Here is a 21864-nt window from a genome sequence, read left to right on the forward strand (position 1 = left end):
GACTTACTAGTTTGGAATAGATTCACCTTTAGAGGAGCAGGGTTGCCTGTTGACCATGATGGAAAGATCCTCTGACGGATACTCTTAATGTCACACTGCACAAAACAAGCAGAAAAATACAGGGGCTTTTAAATTTTGCAGCAGCAAGCAGCAGTCTTAATAGATATCGAATGTTTTAAATGGCCATGCAAAAAAGCTTGTTTCCTCTTCCCAAATATTAAGTGAAAAAGAGGCCTTCTGCATCACTGCTTCAGCAAGACCCCTTGTCCTTTCTGGAATCTACATGTGTATAGTCATACATAGACAGATGTTTTAAAAATGTAGATTTAACAGACAGACACAGCAATTTGAAATCCGATCTGAATGATATACAGAGATTTGTATTTTTAGAAACAGGAAAGAAGAGGAATGAAAGTACACAAGATCTAGGATAGGTCTGAGATCTAGGACAAATTATTTAAAACTATCCAACCTATAAATAATTCCTTAATAGTAAAGGAAGTTCTTGAATTAGCAGCAGCTTGAGAAATGGAAACCATCATGGATAAATATAGCATGGGTATATTTAACCCCTGAAACTGTTCTTGAAATCATCAAGTCAGTAAGGAGTAGGGTGGTGGCCATTCACAATCTGACACGTTTTCTCACTATCAGTAAAAGTGTTTTGAAAAGGATTTGCATTACAAGAATTCTCAAGAGATTTGCTGTTGCTTAGCACAACCTGCTGCAAGTAGAACAGCATTTGCAGCAGACCTATTATCTGACCTAGGTCATCTCCTGATTAAACATATATAGATTGGAAGAGATTAGTCATTAAACAAAGTAGAAATGCAAGCCAAGCTACTGCTTACATGAAGAAACTATATCCAATTAGCTTTGCAAGTGAGCTAAATGCAGGAATTAAGAGAAAGGTAGTTCCAGGACACTTCTGCCAGTATATCCTGTTCAGGATGCCTGAACACATGCCTGCTCCACCCTTGCATTATATGGAGTTATATTTCTGTCCTACAGGAGCAGTGTTTCAAAGATTATTAAATCTTGACATCAGTATAATTGGGAAAAATGAAACATGAAGGAATTAATTAAAAAAACTTGAGTCAGGTAACAAAAAAGTTACCCTGCCATGTTATTTTAAACCAGAAGTTATAATCACATATATATATATATGCATTATCATGCCCACAGGTCAGGGGCATGATAATTCAGGGATCAGGCTGAGATCTCACTCTAAGCTGGTGCTTCAGTTCAAAGCCAGTCTCCAGGAACTGGGCAGGAACCAGGACACAACTGAGCATTAACACACGACACACAGGCCATACCTCAGACAGCTTAACCTGAAAACCATGTCCGGCAGGAGTGAAACTCCTTATATAGTCCTGGCAAAGGAAGGGCTAATATAGCAAAGCTCACCCAAGGAGAAAGGGGAAGTTCTCCACTGACTGAAAGGGACAGTGTGGAAATGAAGGCACCTGGCTAAGCAGTTAACTGATCACCCATAATGATGAGGCCAGTACATTCCATCTGTCAAAATGATGGTATGATCACTTCTGTCCCCCAAAGAACCTCAGTGGTGCATAGGCCAATTTTATTCCTTTGGGGATTAAAGTATCGCACAGTATTATATCAGATAAGCCAAGATTTACCACTCAAAAGGAGAATCTTTTCCAAACATTCATGTAGGTATGCTGTGACCTGCCACTTCCTTCACTGATGTGTTTCCTTCAACTTCACTCTGCTTTGGTAGGTCTGGCGTAGGGTACACCATCAACCTCACAAGTACCTTGTGCTCTCACATCTCCATTTATATTACTTCCCTTTTTGTTATTGTAATAGTAACAGTTTCATAACTGGTTTAATCTAAGTGAATCATTTTACAGGTTTACAGTTGTTGGTTATTTGGTTTCCTCTTTGGAGACATAATGGCAGAGGTACTAAGAAAAATGGGACTAAAGGTTTAGATGTCTTATTGAGATGCCCCACAAGAACTCTTAGAATGACCCAGGTTCATGTCCGAAACAAACTCCTTCCAAATGGTAAAAGCTGTAGTCATTGTGCAGAGCTAAACAACTAACCCATGTTTAACAAAATGTTTCTAATCAACAAGGACATGAGTGTGACAGTAGAAAGCCCTGAGTAAATTCAGTAACACTAGGCACGAAATGCAAAACTGGGTTGTGCATCCAAGTCTTGGGTCCAAAATTTCTCAAATTTCAGTGACATTTTGTCCTGGAGTTTTAGGTTGAGTGAATAACGTTTTCAAAAATTTGAATCTACTGCTCTAACATTTTTAAAAGCCTCACTAAGCTTCAAGGAGTACTTAAATTTGATTCTGCTATCTGATTTTCTACCAAAGGTGGGAGAGTCCCGTGGAAAACTACAAATTTCATCTGTCATGCCATGTTTTACCCTACCATCTGACTTAACTTACTTCACCTAACCAATCTTCCACTAGACTGTTCAACTGGTTGAATCCTTTCTAAAACATAGACTTTGTAACTGATTCATGCTTTCACTTAAAGAATTCTTCACACAGAATTCTTCGCACTCTCCGTTCTTACTGGATCTCCACAAGCAGAGGCAGCACAGGCAATTCCCTACAACACAATGCCATTTTGGGAAGTGAAGCCAAAATAATTACTTTTTCTAAGCAAATTTTATTTTTTTAATGAGAAATCTTTAAAAACTCTTACTTTTCATATCCAGATTATTTTTTTTCTGAAATGAAAATTTGACACAGTAGAAACCCCTATGTTTGATCAAGCACTCAAATATTAGGCACAAAAACATTAGTAGTCCCCAAAACACTTTTGTGATACCACTGTAAAGCTGTTATGTTTCAGATTGAACCTCTATACTGTGAAGTAAGTAGTGGAAAGCTTCACTGGGTTTTTTTTATGAGTACGGGTTTTTTGTTTAAAGTGTTTGGTTGACAATAAATAACTCTGGATCTACAGTCACCCCTTACAAAAAGCTTGCCTAAATCATAGTTTTCATCCCTCTACAAAAGTCTGGGAAAAAAAAAAAAGAAAAATGAATGAATGAAAAAAGTGGCCTGAATCTGACTCCACTGTTATTTTGAAGTTGCATGGTGCAGAACCAATGAATAGGCCAAAGGGCGCGGGCACCTTCACCAAAACAAAGAACTAGTGTAATTATTACAGCTTCCAAATATGCATTTCTCTTCCAAAATATCAACACTGACACCTGCAGCTAATGGGGAAAGAGATGTTGCTGGGTCTTTCATTAATCTTTGGTAAGTTCCTGACTTAGCATGAACTGGAGGGTACAATGATCTTAAAAATGTAGAATAATATAACAAAAACCCCCAAACTGTAGGGTGGAGCTTTTATTTACAGTTAGTTTTATATCCAATTCACTTCCTGTTAGAAGAATTGCAATCATACTCTTGGTACAACTTAGCTGCAAGCTATTGTTTAACCAGCACAGCAAACCCAGCATTAATTTTCAGCTGTCTCAAAATTGCTGACTGAAAACTGCGTTCCTGCATTAGGATGCCCTCTCTAGCACATTCATAATGCAATACTGTCTTGCAAAGAACACACACAGAGAAAGGAAAAGGGTATCGTCCTTCATGGACAGAATAAAGCCTTTGCCATTTATCTGCCATAATATTTAAACCTCATTACTGTGTTAAGCCACAGGTAGGCTCTCTCTCCACTTCCCTAGTCAAACTAAAGGCAGAAAGTAGAATATTTTGATTATTAATTAAACAAAGCCACTCCCAAATTGCTATGGTACCACAGAGCAGAGAACCAACACCCAGGGCTGCTGCTATTACAGATTCCTGTTTGCCAGCTCTGTGAATCATCCTGGGTGAAACACAGTTACCAGGCAAAATCCAATGAAACCGAGCAAATTGGAGAGCAGCGTTGACCTGCAACTGGCTAGAAAGCTTTACAAAATTCGGCTCTCACCATGATGCATCTTCCGCTTGAACCAAAACATTTTATCAAGTAAGGTTGGTTTCTCTACAAACTAGCTTGCAAAGAGAGTTGAATTTATCATACTAGCTGATGCAGTCAGAAAAAGTAAATGGTATTCAGTCTGAGAATCACTTGAGAAGGGATCACCTGTAAAATCTGAGATGCTTTCAGACTCAAGTGCCCTAATAGACCACTACAGTAGGATTCCTGTGCAAAAAAAAACCAAACCAAACCAAGCCAGAACTTTTGACAAGGGGTCAAGAACAAAGTTTGGTTTTAATCTAAAATTTTTAGAAAATGCAGTAAGACAGATGTAAGAGAGAGCTGGATATAGAAGTTCAAAGGTTAAGTCTCTCTGCTTAGTGTGAACCGGATCATTGGATGAACTCACAGAAGGATTGTTTGCTCACCAAATAGGCAACAGGAAAGAAACATGGCAACATGGTGTGCTCTCATGAAAGCAAAACTCTTGTGACTTTCCTGGAGGGGTCCTTGCTAACAGATTTACCTTGCTAACAGAATCAGATGCTGCAGAGCAAAAGGAGTCACTATCCTTTATATGAGCAACTTTAGTGACAGAAAGAAATCCTCATGATTGTAAAGTAAAAATAATACTCCTGGAATAATTTTTCTTTTTAATTTAAATTACCTGTAAACACAAAGCACTGGTTTCATTTTCTCCAGACTCTGTGATTTTAACACTTCTTCCCTTAAATGAACATCTTTAATCTTTTAACACGAACATAGAATGTTCTGCATTGGAAGGGACCCACAAGGGTCATCAAAGTCCAGTTCCTGACCCTGAACAGGACACCCCCAAGAATCACATCATGTGCACCTTTAAGTATCTTTAGTCTTCCGAGGCACGTCTCTCCAGTTATCTGGAAAAGATTTGTTAAATTAAACTCTTTTTTTCCCTCATTTTCCAAGTCCAAAGGAACTAAAAGGACTGTGAGTCTTGTAGACTTGAGCTCTCCTAGACAAATGCACATGCAACAAATGGCCCTGCTGACTTCACTGGAGCACCTCAGAATGTGTGTATACAAGACGTTTTCACACCACAGGTTCTAGCAGGGCAGGCCCATACAGATAGATTCAAACAATATGGCAGCTCCCAGAAACTAGAGCTACTCACATTAGGAGTTTTATATTCCTACATTTGCTGTATTTAACAGAAAAAAATGGGTGGTTTTACTTCAAAACCACTCCAACTGCCTCAAAGAGACAGCTGGAAATTTCTTGTTATTATGATGCATTCATGCTCAAGTTTCATTAACATAGCAATGTCAATCACCAAAAGGATGGTCTCATAGTTCAAAATGCAGCTTGCTACTGCTTACATCAATTCTTAGGCTTTTATGACTACTCTTCTTTAATTAACCATTTATAAGAATGTTATTTGTTTTTTGGGCTTAGCCAGGACAGTTAAGAGCAGAAAGCAGGACTGGTTCTGCATAGCAGCTACATGAGAGACAAAGTCAAGCAAACTTGATGCTGATCTATTGCACACATCAACCAGGAAGTTTGCAAGGAAAGACAGGTGTGACAATCTTATTGGTCAACGGGGAAAGGAAACATGAGTACAACATACATCTCTCAAAACAACAAAGGGCATCTTAGTTGGACCCACTGTCCAATAGACTCAATATCTTCTAAAAGAGTAGAAAAAAAGAAAGATTTTACAGGAGATCATGCCAAAGGTCTCAACTCCTAACCACAGAGAACAGCTTTGCAAATACACAAGTGTGACATTTGCAATGTCCAAATGTCCACACGAAGCTCATCCAAAACTGAAAGTAATTTTAAACTTTTTAGGATTTTAAAATAGAAAGTATGGGGAGCTAGAATAGATGGTGGAGCGCACAAGCTGTCTACAGTTTATTATTTAATCGTCATATGAAACAAGAGAAAGTAGCACCTATCATGTAAACCTTTAATGAAAATAATAATACTACTACTTACAGGTTCCCATGCCTGTGGTCTTTTGGCATATGGCACCAATATGAGTACAGCATTGAATTACTGCTTCTCTCCAAGTAACTGACATCATCTACCTGACTGCTGTTCATTACCCTTAGTTTGCTTTTTAACTTTTTGATAAGATATCTGACATTTAAAATGTTGAGTCAGTGGACAGAGCAGCACTGTGTATGGAATTAGCAAGTTGGATTCAGCACTACCAGCCAACCCACCAAAATAGCAGACATCAGATCTTCACAACAGTCAAAGACAGGCACTTCCTCCATTCCTCCTCTGCTGCTGATTTATATCCCCTCCACCCATGCCAGAAAGCAGGTGGGTGCTACCAGTTGGCCTCTGGTTATTTCTGCCCAGCAACACCTGCAGAATGTAGCAGGCTGGCAGCTGCAGGCAGCTTTCTGCCAGCTGCCTGTTTGGTCTGCAGCTCCAGCAGCTGCATGATATAAAATATGAATGCAGGAAGTGAAACCCCAAGCTGCTAGTGTTCATAATGGCTCAATGCTTTCAACTCTGAAAAGTCAGCTAGCCAAAGCAGGTTAGCTATACAGATCCTTCAAGAGAAAACAAGAAATTACACCTCATTTCTTCTTCTCATTCATACATGTTCAAAGCAGAAATGGCTCCTAACAGACAATTGACACAGCAAGTCTAGTTTGTGCATTTTTACACATGTATGGTTCCTCATGAAGTGTTAAGTGGTCTATTTTCAGATCAAACTGCCATTCCCATCTATTTCCAGATAATTTTTTTTGGCATACAGAGATTACACCACCTTCACCATGTGGGAATTCCCTGCCTCCCAGGGAATCTCCAAGGGATGCAGCTAGATCCAGGGAATGGCTGGATGCAAAAAGACCACATTGCCTAAGCTCAATTCTGTTTTGGTCATTCTCACAGCTACTGGAATCACCTTATGGAGAGGGAGAGCAAAGGAGATATGGCTGCTCTGTTTCAGCTTCTGAGCTTCTACGCTAAGCATAACTGAAACATATCTCAGTGCTTGCATGACTATAACCTAAGCATTTCCCAAGATTTGGGATAGCATTACCTATGCCAGCTAGTAAAAAAAAAAAATAATAATTTTAAATGAGCATTTTGCATTTGAATGCCAAGATAGAGCCACGTTATCGTCAAGCCACCAGTTGGAACTGTGCCAGCAGAAGAATAGGAACACCCATCCTCTATCAGCTCCCCGTGACTGCTACTGCTTATTTAGTGTCACCACCTGTGAGAGTGTGCTTACCATGTCCAGGCCATAACGTTTAAACAAGACTTTAAGTACACGTTGCCTTAAGTCACTCTGATTGGCCTGAACAGCCAACCTAGCTATCCTGATAGGGATATTACAACTATATTTGTACAGTGTATGACCACACAGTGGGGAAACATGAGCACCTCATGGGTAAAAGTTAATAACCATTCATTACTCTTCCAGCAATAATATCCTAATTTGTGAACATAGTATGAAATCTTTCCATTAATTTAACTTATATTGGGCAACAGGTCAGCTGTAGCTGAGAGTGGGATATGTGTGGGTTCAATTATAAGTTCACCTTTGTATTATTTAATCTTTCTTTCATATATACTACATATGTAAAGTCACAAAATAAAAGAATTGTTGAATTTGGAAGGCACCTCTAGAGGCTATCTTTGTAGCCCTCCTCTGGACAAGGAGGTCCCCACATCAGGTATTTACACACATTGATGAGATCCCCTGAGCCATCTCTTCTGTAGGATGAACAGTCCCAGCTCTCTCAGCCTCTCCTTGAATGACAGATGCTCCATCTTTTTACTGCCTTTGAACTCCTTTGCTGGACTTGCTCATATGTATCCATATCTCTCCTGTATTGGGGAGCCCAGAACTGGACCCAGCACTCTGGATGTGGCCTCACTTTCTTTGTCCTGCTGGCAGTGTTTTGTCAAATGCAGGCGCATGGGCTCTTGGTTGCCTTGCTGCAAGGGTGTGCTACTGTCTAATGTCCCATTTGCTGTCCACCAGAAACTCCAGGTCATTTTCTGCTAAGCTTCTTTCCACCTGGTTGATCCCCAGCATTCACTGGTGCCTCCCTAGGTGCAGGACTTTGCATTGGCCTTTGTTGAAATTTATGGGGTTCATTTCTCTGAGCTGTCAAGGCCCCTCTGCATGGTATCGCAACCATCTCATTTATCAACCACTTCTCCCAGATTTGTGTCCCCTTCAGACTTATTGAGGGTACACTCTTTCCATCCATTAATAAAGATATTAAATAATATTTGTCCCAGTATTGACCCCTGGAGTACACCATTGGACTGGGATCCAGCTTGTATGTTGCCAATTACAACCCCAGCAGTCCATGTCACTCTGCTCACTTAGTCCATACTTTATTGTTTTTCCCATGGAGATGTTATGGGAGATGTATCTTCTCTCATGTAAGGTCACTGTGTTGTGATACATTCCCTGACTCAGAAAACAGCTCAGTTCCTTCCAGAAAGATGGTCTTTGAGAAGCCACCATCATTGATCCTGCTCCTGTGCTGGTTTTCTTCACAAACACATTCCTTAGCAAAAAACTCAGGGTAGTTTACAGGTAACATATGCTATGAAATTATTAGCAATAAAATGTTATACTTCAAAGAAATAGAAGGAAAGATTCTCAACCCTCTGGGATGGACTACTTTTGTGGTAAGCGGGGTTTAGGCAGGAGGAATATTGAAAATTCAGCAAAAGGTTTTACTTGCACAGTCACAGAATTCAAAAAGAGGGAGATTTCTGTTCTGGGACTATACCAGGATTTGTAGCTCTGTAGGGATTTCTAAAGGTGATCGTGGTTAAGAACTTTTAAAGGTATATGTCCTTAACATTTCAGTTAAATTGGTAAATAAATGATTACTTTAAGAGCCAGAACATAACCGCAGGAGAGCAACCTAAAAATAAAAAACGAAAGAAAAATTTGAATTTTGAGGCATTCTGCAATAGAATGACTTTATGCAATGGGAAGACAAATCAGTGGTCTATGACACGTCGTTAGGATACTGTGTAACAAAAGGAACTACATTATGTCAATATTTGCAGACAAGGATTGTATGAGAAGCCTTCAGAAGTATATTCAGCATCCTGCATTAGGAACTACCCTACACCATGAACCAGCTGGAACAGGCTGCTGTGTTATTTCAAAGTTCACACTATAAACAGTTGAAGGTCAGCCAGGACGATGCTACTCTTTCCAGCCCCATCCCTCTGCATGACCACTGAATAATGGCATTAATAATCAAACTTTGTTGAAACAGCTCTTAGAAATCTGACAGCAGAGCTGTCCCACCACCTCTCTGGGTGACTTGTGCCAGTGCTACACTGTCCTCCTCATGAAGATGATTTTACTGATGTGCACTACAAATCTCCTAAGCCACAGCTCATGGTCCTCAAACTGATGGAAGAGTTTGGATCCTTCATCTGTATAGCACCCATGCAGTTGCAGGCTGCTATTATACAGTCCCCCATCCTCCTCTACAAATTAGACAAGCCCAGCCAACTTCTTGAATTTTAGTAGAGGAGCTCAGTTGTTACACTGGACAGAAAGGTAGAGTACTGCACTCTAGGGGACAGGGGGAATAAAAAAGAAAAAAAACATTCCCTACACTCCTCAAAAAAACTCAAACCAGCAAACAAACAAACAAACGAGAACAAAACCAAAACAAACAACAACAAAAAACAAAAACAAAAACAAAGAAAAACAACAACAACAACAACAAAAAGAAAGTAAAGACATTTAGACCAGTTTATTCCTGGTCTAAATTTGGATAGTTAGTTTTACAACTCAGTGGCTAAGATGCAGAAAAAAAGATAATATTCATGATCTTAGAAATCCAACTCAGAAATGAGACTGCTAAATCCCAGATTTAACCTTGACCAGGCAACTGACACTGTCCAAGCAAAGACCCTCATCCAGACTGAAGCAGAGGGAGAAGAAACGGTATCATGGTATGGACAGAGCGGGCACATGATAGAACATCTGAGACATGACAATTGTGAGATCTGCTGCACAAAGGTGGATGAACCTCCACACTGGAGTCCCTTAAAACTGTGCAGTCCGTGACTGACGAAAACTGCACATTCTGTGACAAATACACAAGCCAAGGCAATGTCAAGAATTTGGGAGAAGATGGAGGGTACTGTGATGCACATCATGCAGGCCAGAGAGTGCCAACACCACAAGAGTCTGCACAGCTTGGAGAAAAAGACCAACACTATCAGGAACAGAGAGAAACTTGGCAGAATGCATACTCTTCATTTCAGAGGTAATGCTGATTGGGATGTTAACCCCAAAACAAAAGCAATATTAAATAATGTGACAGTAGCACACAAGCAACAGTGAGGCTAAGAAAGAAGTTGTGTCAGTGGGTTCAGCTGGAATTTCACTGAGCAGATGTATTTACTGGTCATTCATTAAAAAAACCAAGCAAACAACCACAAACAACCCCAAACCATGACAGAATCCTTTATCTTTGCAAACTTTCAGGTGAGCTAGTAAGAATAAAGAGACTCCCATCCCTTACTACTTAAGGACCACCAGTTCTGGAGTCAGAGGTGGGACATCGTGTCGCTGGTACTCACTAGAAACCAAAGTTTTCTGATCTTTGAGGTAAAGTATTTGGAAAACTGAGAGAGTTTGGTGTACAGATAAACAAATATAAATTTGACATAAGAACAATGAATACAAAGGAGGCACACAGAGAGATCACAGCAAGGTAGCAGCTCTGAAAACTCACTGAATTACAGATGCTGTGGCTCAGCTATTGGCCTGTAACAGAGTTTATCATCCAAGGACCAAAGCAGGCCAGAAACAGAAGGGCGCTTAGTTAACAAAAAGGGGTTAATTAAAAACTGTCTGCTAAAGACTGTTCATGTGGTACTAAGTACAAAAATAAGCTGTCCAAAACATTAAGGTCTTCCCACCATTCTCATATATTACAGTACATCAAAAATAGGAAACTTTTAGCTTACAGATTTCAAGCAATACTCAAAATTAAATATCAGTTGCTCAGACAGGGGAAGAGTCATTGGCTTTAATCTTGGAGTACAGCAAACTTTCTGATTTCAGACACAGTTAGTTATTTCAATTAATTAAAACACATTTACTTAAGTACAAGAATTTCAGGCATGAAGCTTTGCTGATCATAATTGACTTTCCCAGTTAAAAAGACCAGATAAACAGGCTGTGGTAGACCTCCAGCTTACCAGTCCCTCTCATCACAGAATCCCTCTTCACTCATTCGCTGCCTCGCTGTGGAGGCTGCCAGGCTTTCTCTTACTAAACACAAGCTGAGCAATTAAGTCCCACATATGCTGAAAACCTTGACACTCCTTGGTGTAACAGACCATGACAGCTTCCTTATTGTGTGAAAAAGGGCACTAAACAATGCAAGGGCAAGTATATTTAATATGGGTCTTCAAATGACTTAGTGATTTTAAAACGTGTCATTCAGCAATGCCTCCCAGACATTCCAGTATTTCAGAGCTCAAAACAGAGTATGGTATAAGAACTGGCTACATGATAAACCCATATCTCTATCTAAAATTATGTAAGGGATGCTCCATGCTTTTCATGCCAGCCTATATCAAGTGGTGGTGATTTGTATTACAAACATCCACATATAAGTGAAAAAGAATGCCTTCAGAGATACTAAAATCCTCATGGATTGGTCTTTTGTTTTGCAAGCAGCTATTAAAGCATCAGAATGTCATATTTTAAGTCCTCACCACCTCTTCTGCTAGCCAATTTGAAAAGTCTTACCAATAAACTACAGGTAATGCAAGTTAATTGAGTAATTCAATCAACAAAAAAGAGGAAAGTGCTGGGTTGACATATTTTGGGAAACCATCATCCTTCAGAACAAATCATCAGATTCTTAGCAGATATTTATCTGAACTCCAGTTACCAGCTTTGAGCATTCAGCAATAGAAATCTGCACAACTTCTGAGTTTTCAGCCCTATATTGAAATGTGGCTTTGTACTGAAAATAAAGTAGAAAGGAGATGGTTGAACCATGGTCTTCCAACTCTCAGGAGAATGTCTTCACCACTTATAAGACACCAGGTCCTTTCTAGTCTCTCCCTTAGTAGTGTGCACTCCATTTGCATGTATTAGCAAACATTGCCTGAGCCAATGTGAAAAGAATTGCTCTCTTGCCTAACAGACCACAACTAAGCTGGGAAGTGGGGTATCTGGGGTCTGGTACCTGCTCCAGCATAAATGACTATTATACAAAAGAAACAGTTTTGACATGCATGACCGGGGACATCGGTCATCATGCCATATCCCAACCCAGACGGCACCTACCCATAATATTCATGATAAGGATTTGAGTTATTTCAGGGCAAGAGAGAAATAAAACGGGACCTGCCTCTGTTATAGGTGTCAGAGGTGTTTCAGCTCCTAAATTTTGGGTTGTAAGGCTTTCCAGAAAATTTCAGTCACATTTCCTCCAAAGAGCTTTTAGATGATGAAAAGGTTACTAACCAGTTCACATGTGGTTAAAGCACTGACAACGGAAATTTGACCAGTTCTCAAATAAATTTGTTCTGCTTTCAATCATGGTATCTTACAATATACTACTACTTTAGCACTGGAAACTTGCTGATTCCCAGATTTGGCCCAGTCTCTGGCTTTGACTCAGGGCGTTGTTAGTGTGGGATTGACTATACATATCTTTCATTACTTCTCATTCACCCAATGTAAAGTTTTGATATTTATTCTGAGCACTAGATCATAAGACTTCAAAGTAGGTGTTTATTATGAAATTAGGAGACACAACTGAATTCTAAAACTTATGTATTACAAAACACAAGGAAAAACAAAGCACTTCAGAGAATGCTTTCAAAACAGTTATAACATCAATCATCTGAAGCTGTGCTGATTTGTGCATAACCTAACGAACAAAGGTACCTGTTCAGGTGGAGGAATCAAAATCATATTAAAAATCCAATTACTAGTTTTGTAAAGGGGTAAATATTAATGATAATAGGGTCTACCCTGTAACAAACGTGGATAGTGCCTTCCTAAATCTTCGTTCGCGAAGCCTAGCCATGATGAATAGGGTCTACCACATCTTAATAGCAAAAGACAAAAAACCTTCTGGAATAGTCCTATTATGTTCCAAGCTCTCTGGGGTAATTCCTGAAAGATTTAGTCAGTAAGGTGGAGAAAGTAGTTCATTATAAACTGCCAAAAGCTCACTTAGTGTCTGGGTACAGTCTCAGGGTCCAAGCAGGGAGCTGTGGGAAAGGCTGAGTTGCCCTCTCTCTTCATTAAAAAGGTACAAGGTTGACTTAGATAAAAGTTTAACTGTCTGAATTGAGATCACTGAGTTTGAGCTAACAGGGAAGCCCCTGTGAGTAGCTGTATTTGAATTATTGAGTTTCCTGCAGGAAATAATTCTTTCAAAAGGCTATGTGGAAACAGGCTAAGGTAAATGCATCTCCCAAAACCAGGAGAAAGCAAAGGTGCAAAGGAAATGGAGGCACATCTGAGACTGGAGCCAAGGAGTGCATGGGGACTTAGTTTTGAGGATGCATTTTTAGACAAAATCCAATTTTTTTAAAAAAGTGTGTGAGAGCCTACCTGCTCATTACCTCTTCACATCACCAGAGAGCAACTAGAACTTCTGTCGCAGGTTTTAAAACTACAAAATGCTCTTAGATGTGACCTGAGAAGACAGTCAGCAAGAACATGTAAAATTACAATTATGAATTGTCTGAGCTGGGACAAAGATTTCAGAAATGGGTACACAAGGTTTACTTCGACATCTTTACTAAGGTCGATTAAGGGTGTAACCTGATTGAGTGAGTGAGTGGTCCCATATCCAAATATGGATCTTGGAAACTTATTTTGGTATATGTTTTGAAGAAAACCTGAATGGATGTGGTTTGGATAGACAATATAGAAGTTAACAAAACACACCTCTAAATCTTCAGGGAGAAGTGCTGGAGAAGAAGAAATTTATATGCAAACTCTCTCATTTCTTTATCAGGAAAACATACATGTATCATGAAATATACAGAAAGTGAAGTTTGAATGACTGATGTCACTAGGAGCTTTGGTTTCAGCCTTCTAATAAGTGAAGCAGCTAAGTAAAGCATGGTACTACTGAATGTTTGTAAGGAACAGCAATAATTTTTTTTAGCTTGAGTTCACCATCTGGCTTCTGCACCATGTTTTCCCAATTATTTATGAAAGAAAAAAAAAATCCAAATCCAGACTGTGATCCAAAGCTCTTGATTCTCTTAAGTATATTTGTAACAAATGGATGCTGTTCGCAGCCATCAGAGAGCACTGTGAATTAAAACAGGAAAGTCCATATCTGATGGATTTCATCTACCCAGCTGAGTAATGTTAAGTGCTCACTGCCCATGAACATGTGATTTTAATCTCACTGAAATATATGAGGCATGCACCAAGAAGAACGTACTGTAGTTTTAACATATATTGCTGAGGACAGAATCATACTGACCTCCCTGCAGAAGGACTGTCTGCGGACAGCACAACAGTAGGAATGGCCTTCCAGGCACCCTAAAAAGTCTCATTTTCCTGAGCATTGCACTGTATTATACATGTATCTGAAAGCTAAAATTATTGGTGTTGATGTTGTAGTTAAATGTCTAAACAACTAATTAATCCTGGAATTTGAAATAAATGCTGATTTAGACCCCTGCTTATGAACACAGCTTTTTGTTACAGCTTCCAAATACATTTTTGTGGAGATTTTTACAAACTTTCTTTGGGGTTTTATTACAATTTTTCTATGTGTTGTTACATGTGCATGTGTACACACACATCTGTATAATGTGCATAGTTAATTATCTAATTAACCTCTATAGTTCTGAGTCATCAATTTAACTTTTTCTAAGGACTAAAAGAACAGTGATCCATACTGATTTTCCAACCAATCAAAAAAAGACAAATCACTCTTCAGGCAAATCAGGAGTCTTGACTTCAGCTTACCTGGACTTGGAACTTTGCCAGCCTTTGAAAATCACCTTTCAATAAATATCCCAAAAGTCTACCGAAACATCTCTGAGCTTTAGATACAGTCTATGACAGGAAACTGTAATGTTATTTAATTATGAGATTAACTCTGAATGTTTTGGTGGGGAAAAAACTTGAAAGTTTAGCTCTTGGGAAGTAGTATTCAAATTCAAATCTTGTGGGTGGAGTTGAGTTGTCGAGGTGCATAAATAGGCAGTAGGAACAGCAGCATTCACACTGTAACCAGGAACACCTTCGCACCGTGGCAGGCGTCTGGGAGAGTAAATAAGGTAAGGCACTGCACGCTCAATGCTTCTGAAAGTGCTGGGGGAGCTGTGAAGCTGTGCTACCTGGGGCTGGGGGACCTGATCAGTGGAAAGAAAAGACTGCAGCAAAGCAGACACAGTCCAGCACAGTGTGATATGAAGGAAAATGTGTAGAGAAATGTTGGCTTTGCAGGCTAAAAGAACTAGCAGAGGAGGGGTTATTTTGGAAAACTTTTCAAAAGTGCACATATTCTTCCAGAGGCAAAGCTTTTAAGGAGCAGGTTTAATGTTCTGCTGTCCCTCTGCCTCCACAACAGCACAAAATGTGCCTGGTCTTCGATTTCCTGGTTGTCCTATACCTTTTTCATTTTTTTTTTCTTTTTAAAGAAGCATTACTTCTGCCATACAGCTCTAAGCCAAAACAACCCTTGAGGTAACCCTGACAATCCACAGAGTTTCACTTCATGCAATTTTCTTCCTTGCCAAGGAAACTTTTCTTACGGCAGGAAGGCCGTCTGATGGAAAAGTTGTATTTCAGACCCTTGAAACAGTGACTCTTTGGATATTTGAGCTCTACTGGACATCCCAGTAGCAAAGAGCATTGTATCACTAATGGAAATTCAGCTAATGTCTCCTCCTGCAGTTCCTACCCAGAAAAACACTTCTGTTTCCCTGGAGTTTAATTTTCATTGTCTGAACTTTAAAAACCGTCAGCCTGTTGGTTTTTTGATTTTGGTTTGGTTTTTTGGCATTTTTTGCATTTTTTTTAATTAATCTTTTGAATGTTCTGTATCACTTTGGGAGTATCTTAAAATTTCTTATTTCACCATTGTATTGGTTCTAGTTTCCAGGAGGACATGTAATGAGTAAACACAGGGTCATAAGTGCTTTACCCCTTCAGAGAAACAACCCAGCTGAAATGCTGAGGAGCTTCCCAGAAGACATGTCTCAAGAGTCTGGTTCAGGAAAAGTCCTCTGCTTTGTGCTGCTTCTACCCTCAACCTCCATTTCAGTTCTCACTGTGCCACACAGCAACTTCTCCCCACTCTTTTTATTACAGATTCTGCTAGTTTTAAGGATTAGATGATACTTTTAAGGGAGAAGACAGTTTCAACACCACCATTAAGCTGTGTCTGTGCTGATGTTCACTGTAAAGCCTGGCTTAACATTCTGACTTCTCATTTGAGTTGCTCCCACAGCCAAGACAAGTTAATTTTTCAGCACCTGCTGCTGGGTTACTATAGCTGGGAGATCGAGGTAGAATTGTGAAATTATTAGGACTTCCAAGTACTTCTGGAATTGCCAAAACTCAGTTATTTTAGTGAGCATATTCAATACATGTAAAAAGAAGAGAGATAAACTAATAAACACATACACACACATCCTAGAAGGGCCACAGCCCAATGGTATGAGCAGGGCAGTGAGAAGCAGCCGGTTCCTTCAGGGCACTTTGCTAAGCAAACCTCACGTTTCCTCACCATTCCCCCAAGCCTCTGCCTGGAGCAGTTTGTTTCAGCCCTGACTCCCCACACTGCATATTTGTGACTTGATTTACTGCCTACCTGTCCTTATCTGCTGTTTGCCTCACAGCCAGCACCAGCCTGGGAGGCACCACAGTGACGGGGAGTTTCTCTCATTTGTTCCAGGAGCAGCCATGGAGAAGAGTTACATGTCCATGTTCCTGCTGCTCGTTGCCATCTCCTGTGTTCTGGCAAAGGATGCAGGCAAGAAGGATACAAAGGAGACTACTGCTAAGCCGAAACTGCCTCAAACACTCTCCAGAGGTAAAAAACAACCAACCAAATTTAAAAAAAAAAAAAAAGTGCAATCGTGAATGCTTCGGTTACTATGCTGTTCTAAACAAAGTAATTTTCTTGCAACTCATTTTGCAAATACCTTTTCCTAGCCCCCTCTCCTCCTTTATTCCTGGTTTAAAGCCCCCTGGCAGCGGGGTTGTTCCAAGCCTCTCCCGGCAGAGGCTGGCAGGATTCATACCCCAGGCCACAGGCCCGGCTTATAAGGCTCTGTCTATGTGTGTGTCCCCTCCCCTACCGTCCCACAGGCTGGGGAGACCAGCTCATCTGGACGCAGACCTATGAGGAAGCTCTCTTCCGTGCCAAACACAGGTACCGACCCTGCCTTCCCTGTTGCGCCCAGCCTGAGCCCCCTGTGCCTCCCCTGTTCCTAACGAGGGCTCTTCTTTTCCAGCCAGAAACCCCTGATGATTATCCACCACTTGGAAGACTGCCCACACAGCCAAGGTAATCCCTTTGCACTGGGGGAAAAAAAATAGTATTGTTTTCAGTTTCTGGATAAATGCTGTTTTAAAAAAAAAAAAAAATCAATCAGCCACCACTCTGCTTGCTTGCACAAGCATGGGGAGTGTTCTTCTGGTCACTACCCCACACAGGTATTTCCTAATGTGCAGAAATAAAATAAAAATGTTAAGTCAGTATTACGTGATACAGAATGGATACAGAAATGAGCACAGGTCAGCAGGGTTTGACTTCTGACAAATCTGGTTTTGGTTCACGTCACAAACAGCCAAAACCAATAGCAAGACCAGGAGTAGTGAGAAACAATAATTTATTAGAAAGGACATAGTCAGTTCTCAGTATCATCAATGATTGAGACTGAATCCAGCCAGGGACTAAATCAAACCAGGCTAAAACTAAGCTCTTGCAGGATTTCTGGCAACTGGGACTGCTCTTTTCCCAGTGTCTCTGAATTCATCTGGGGGCCCTTACTCCTGCAAGTTGATCCACATGGCAAGACCTTTGCAGCCATCCAGAGCTCCAGTAACTCCAGAAGACTCTTTTTACAAAAAATAAAACCCTTCCAAACCTTTCGGGCCAAAGCCCTACATGTTGTATTGTCAAGTGCCTTAAGAACTGCAAGAAACTGCAATAGTAGAACAAGAGGTCGGAATAGTCAAATGCTCAAGTTCAAACCTAAGTAGACAAATCTGAGAGGCAGCTGCACTGTCTGAAGATGGGGCATTTTGTATCAATATAATTACTCTTTAATGCAGAATATAACTGAGTGGGTGAATGAACTGGAAACCTTCATTTGCTGCAATTGTAAACTGGGAATTCTCATTTTGATTCTGCCAGTTTGCTTGAATTTCTTTTTTTGAGGACAAACAATTCCAGGGACATATTTTTAATTTTCTTTCCCATTTCTTTCACTCTAGCCCTCAAGAAGGTTTTTGCTGAACACAAAGATATACAGAAACTGGCTGAAAAATTCATTCTCCTGAACCTTGTTGTAAGTTTCCCAGTTAAACTTCACTAAATAAAAGCGATAAAGTTGTATTTTTAATTATGGCTTCTCTAGCTTCAGTTTAGGAGCTAGAGTTGGCTAGGAAAATGGCCACTACTGAAGCATAATAGATTTAGTACTGAGTCTTTTTTCATTTGTAGCTATCATAAACTTAAAATGTGACAGAATTTAAAGTTTAACAAGAGCATGAACTGTTGTTATCAATTTGCAATTCCAGCTGTTAAAAAACTGCATCCCAGACAAATAATCTCTTAAACTGCACAATATATTGTTTGAGCAGGATTTCACAACACAAAGTACAATGAAGGAAAAAATATTTATGTAGCATGCTCTCCTTGACTGGGAACCTTCTCTGTTTTCTTTAAGTATGAAACTACAGACAAGAATCTTGCACCTGATGGCCAGTACGTCCCTCGGGTTTTGTTCATAGGTGAGTACCTCAAGCACCTGAGCTCAGAGCAGAGCCCCTGTTGCATCATACATCTCAAATCCTCAGGCTGATTAACATGAATTTATTCCATGAGAAGTATAAGGGTTCTAGTTGGTTTTGTGGATGAAACATCAAAGCAACCCCAGCCAGCTTTACAGTTCCAGCATTCCTCTCTCAATGACATGATGCCACAGTCCCTAGAATGGGTAACCCATCCCATTCCTAATAAACCCGCAAACACAATTGGAACATCAGTGACTGTGTAGAAGACTAATCTCTTGGTCGTTAGCAGAAGCAGATGTGTCTTGCAGAAACATTTAGGAAGCAAGCAGGTTGATTTTCTCTTATTTCTTTCCACTTGAAGGTTAGTCCTGTCCTCTACAACTTCTCTCATCCTATTTTTCCAGATCCTTCCCTGACTGTGAGAGCAGATATTACTGGAAGATACTCAAACCGTCTCTATGCCTACGAGCCCTCTGACATTTCATTGTGTAAGTAGTGTTCTGAAACATTCTGAAAATATTCTTAAAGCAGTCACATTTTTCATGCAACAAGGAATAACGCCAGGCATTACAGACTCGTGTAATCAGTACTTGCTGAAAGACATTTAACTAGGATTAAAATTAAACAGGATGCTAGACTTAAAATCAGTGAGGTGAAGAGAATGATGCCAGAGCCCTGGAGTCCTAAGCATCCATCTGTTTTAAAAGCAAGTATACGTCAGTAGGAACTTGCATAATTCAGCAGTGTTTGATGCAAGTAATGTGAGGACTCACACATGAGGCCTGCCAGGCCAGGCCAGGCAATGTGGGAGCAGGGAAAGATGTTTGCTACAGCCCTCCCTCACTGCTGCACAGCTCCTGTCTTTGCCCTGTGAATGCCCATGCATTTGCATTAATAGATGTATGTTCTCACCAGTCAAAATTAAACACATGACATTCACAAATTGCTTGGAAGAGCAGGGTGCATCAGAATCCCTGTAGCAATAGACATGTGACTAAAAGTTTTAATAATAATGACATTTTCTCCACAGCATTTGCAGTTGCTGGTAGAGTAAGCTGCAGCAAAAATAACATGCATGAATATTTCATTTCTAGTGTATTCAAATATGCAGAAGGCACTGAAGCTTCTGAAGACTGAACTGTAAGAGAAAGAAGGAAGCCCTTAAATATTATAAAGTCTCATCTTCCATCTCTTCTCCACACATTGACACTAGTGAAGAGACTATTTAGAGTGATATTTAGTGATGTGTAGTGATGGTTTCTATACATAAACACTACAGTTTTACATTAGCCCTTTTGTACTGGGCAGCATTTTTAAAAGCTGGAGGCTTTTAATTTAAGGCGTACAGAAGAATACTGTATGATCCAACTGTAAAAATGATTTTTTTAAAAATAAATCCATTTTAAGTGTTTACATACAAAATATTGTTGTGTTGGGTTTTTTTCCTTGTCTTCATCTACCATTATTAGAAAGAGTAAAATTACTGTGTTGCTTGAGACCACCGTTTGCATTTTACATTTAAGCACTTTGGAAGGAAAAGGGCTGTTGTGGGTTAATCCTGGCCAGCAGCTCAGCCCCACACAGTCACTCGCTCTCTTACTCCACTCCAGTAGGATGGGAGAGAGAAATCAGAAAGGTAAAAGTGAGAAAACTTGTGGGTTGAGATGAAGACAGTTTAATAGGTAAAGAAAAAGCTGCGTGCATAAGCAGAGCAAAACACGGGATTAATTCACTGCTTCCCATGGGCAGGCAGGTGTTCAGACATCCTCAGGAAAGCAGGGCTCCAGCACATGAGATGGTTACTTGGGAAGACAAAAACCATCACTCCAAATATCCCCCTCCTTCCTGCTTCTTCTCCTAGTTTATTAGAGTATGGCACCATATGGTATGAAATATCCTTTTGATCAGCTGGGGTCAACTGTCTCAGCTGTGTCCCCTCCCACCTTCTCCTGCAGCCCCAGTCTTTTCGCTGATAGGGCAGTGTGAGAAGCAGGGAAGACCTTGTCTCCATGTCAGTGTCAGCAATCGCCTTGTGTTACCTGCACTGTTTTAGTCACAAATCCAAAGCACAGCACCATACAAGCTACCACGAAGAGAATTAACTCTATCCAGCCAAACCCAGTAGAGGAAAGCAGCTTTTTATCTCCAGTTTCAGCAGCTAGCTAAGCTCTGCATTGCTCATTCTGCTTTATCTCCATTTATTTTCTCGTAGCACCAGCATATGTAGAGCTTTCCTTATCAGCCCTTCCTTTACACTTAAGATAACGGGAAGTGCAAACCTTTCCCAGAAAAGTACTTGAGACTAGAGAATGGGGTTGTTTGCATGGAGGGTTTTATTTCTTTTTTTAAAAAAACTGTCTGCATTCTGAAGTGATTTAAGATAAAACTGCTACCCTTAAAAGGTTCCTGCTTACATAAGATTTCAGTAAAGCCTTGAGATGATTAATAAAGCAATGCCATACTGAGTATGTGGTTGGTTTCATGACTGTGTTACAGCTTGTGATTGCTTATTTACAAGCCCAAAACGGACAAAAGAGAAGTCTGAACTAAAATTAACGCTGCAGATGAACACCATGAGAGGGCACACCACCTTAAGACTTAGGCAAAAAGGAGACTTTCCATCCCCAAATATCTAAGAACTCAGCAGCAGCATGAGTGAGAAAAGCTTTGCCCAGGACTGTACCTTCATTATCTTCTCAGCTCTTGGGCAATGACAGCGTTCTTATCACTACTATTACCCTTACTGTCACTACCAGTCATGGTGAAAACTACAAAAGAGGAAAACACTGGGGAAGGCAGGACAGGTGAGAGAAGGAAGAATTTCAGCTCAAGGGAATATCTCAGCAAAATTAGAAGAAAGGTACTTGTTAATATGTTTTGGCAAGCTATGTGAACCCTACCAACCAAAAAATCTCAAGTGGTACCTGCAAATTGTTCCAGACATGCAATCCAGCATTC

At 40.1% G+C, this 21864-nt stretch overlaps 1 protein-coding gene across 1 annotated transcript; it reads left to right on the forward strand.

Moving 5' to 3' along the window:
- Positions 1-15161: 15161 nt before the first annotated feature.
- AGR2 (anterior gradient 2, protein disulphide isomerase family member) lies at positions 15162-20328 on the forward strand. The gene is made up of 8 exons (XM_008920365.2): positions 15162-15215; positions 16838-16975; positions 17254-17317; positions 17400-17452; positions 18385-18458; positions 18840-18903; positions 19311-19394; positions 20001-20328. Exons 2-8 carry the CDS (start codon positions 16846-16848, stop codon positions 20048-20050), a joined length of 519 nt encoding a protein of 172 aa, XP_008918613.1. The 5' UTR covers positions 15162-15215; positions 16838-16845; the 3' UTR covers positions 20051-20328.
- Positions 20329-21864: the final 1536 nt, after the last annotated feature.

Source organism: Manacus vitellinus, unplaced genomic scaffold, assembly GCF_001715985.3.
Source record: "Manacus vitellinus isolate BGI_N305 unplaced genomic scaffold, ASM171598v3 scaffold_3_pilon, whole genome shotgun sequence".
Classification (NCBI taxonomy): domain Eukaryota; kingdom Metazoa; phylum Chordata; class Aves; order Passeriformes; family Pipridae; genus Manacus; species Manacus vitellinus.

Bases quoted from the DNA above. Each gene is read 5' to 3' on its own strand.
- AGR2 (XM_008920365.2), top strand. From the start codon at position 16,846: ATGGAGAAGAGTTACATGTCCATGTTCCTGCTGCTCGTTGCCATCTCC. The intron at 17,453-18,384 runs GTAATCCCTTTG...CTTTCACTCTAG, and splicing joins AGACTGCCCACACAGCCAAG to CCCTCAAGAAGGTTTTTGCT. The intron at 18,459-18,839 runs GTAAGTTTCCCA...GTTTTCTTTAAG, and splicing joins TCATTCTCCTGAACCTTGTT to TATGAAACTACAGACAAGAA.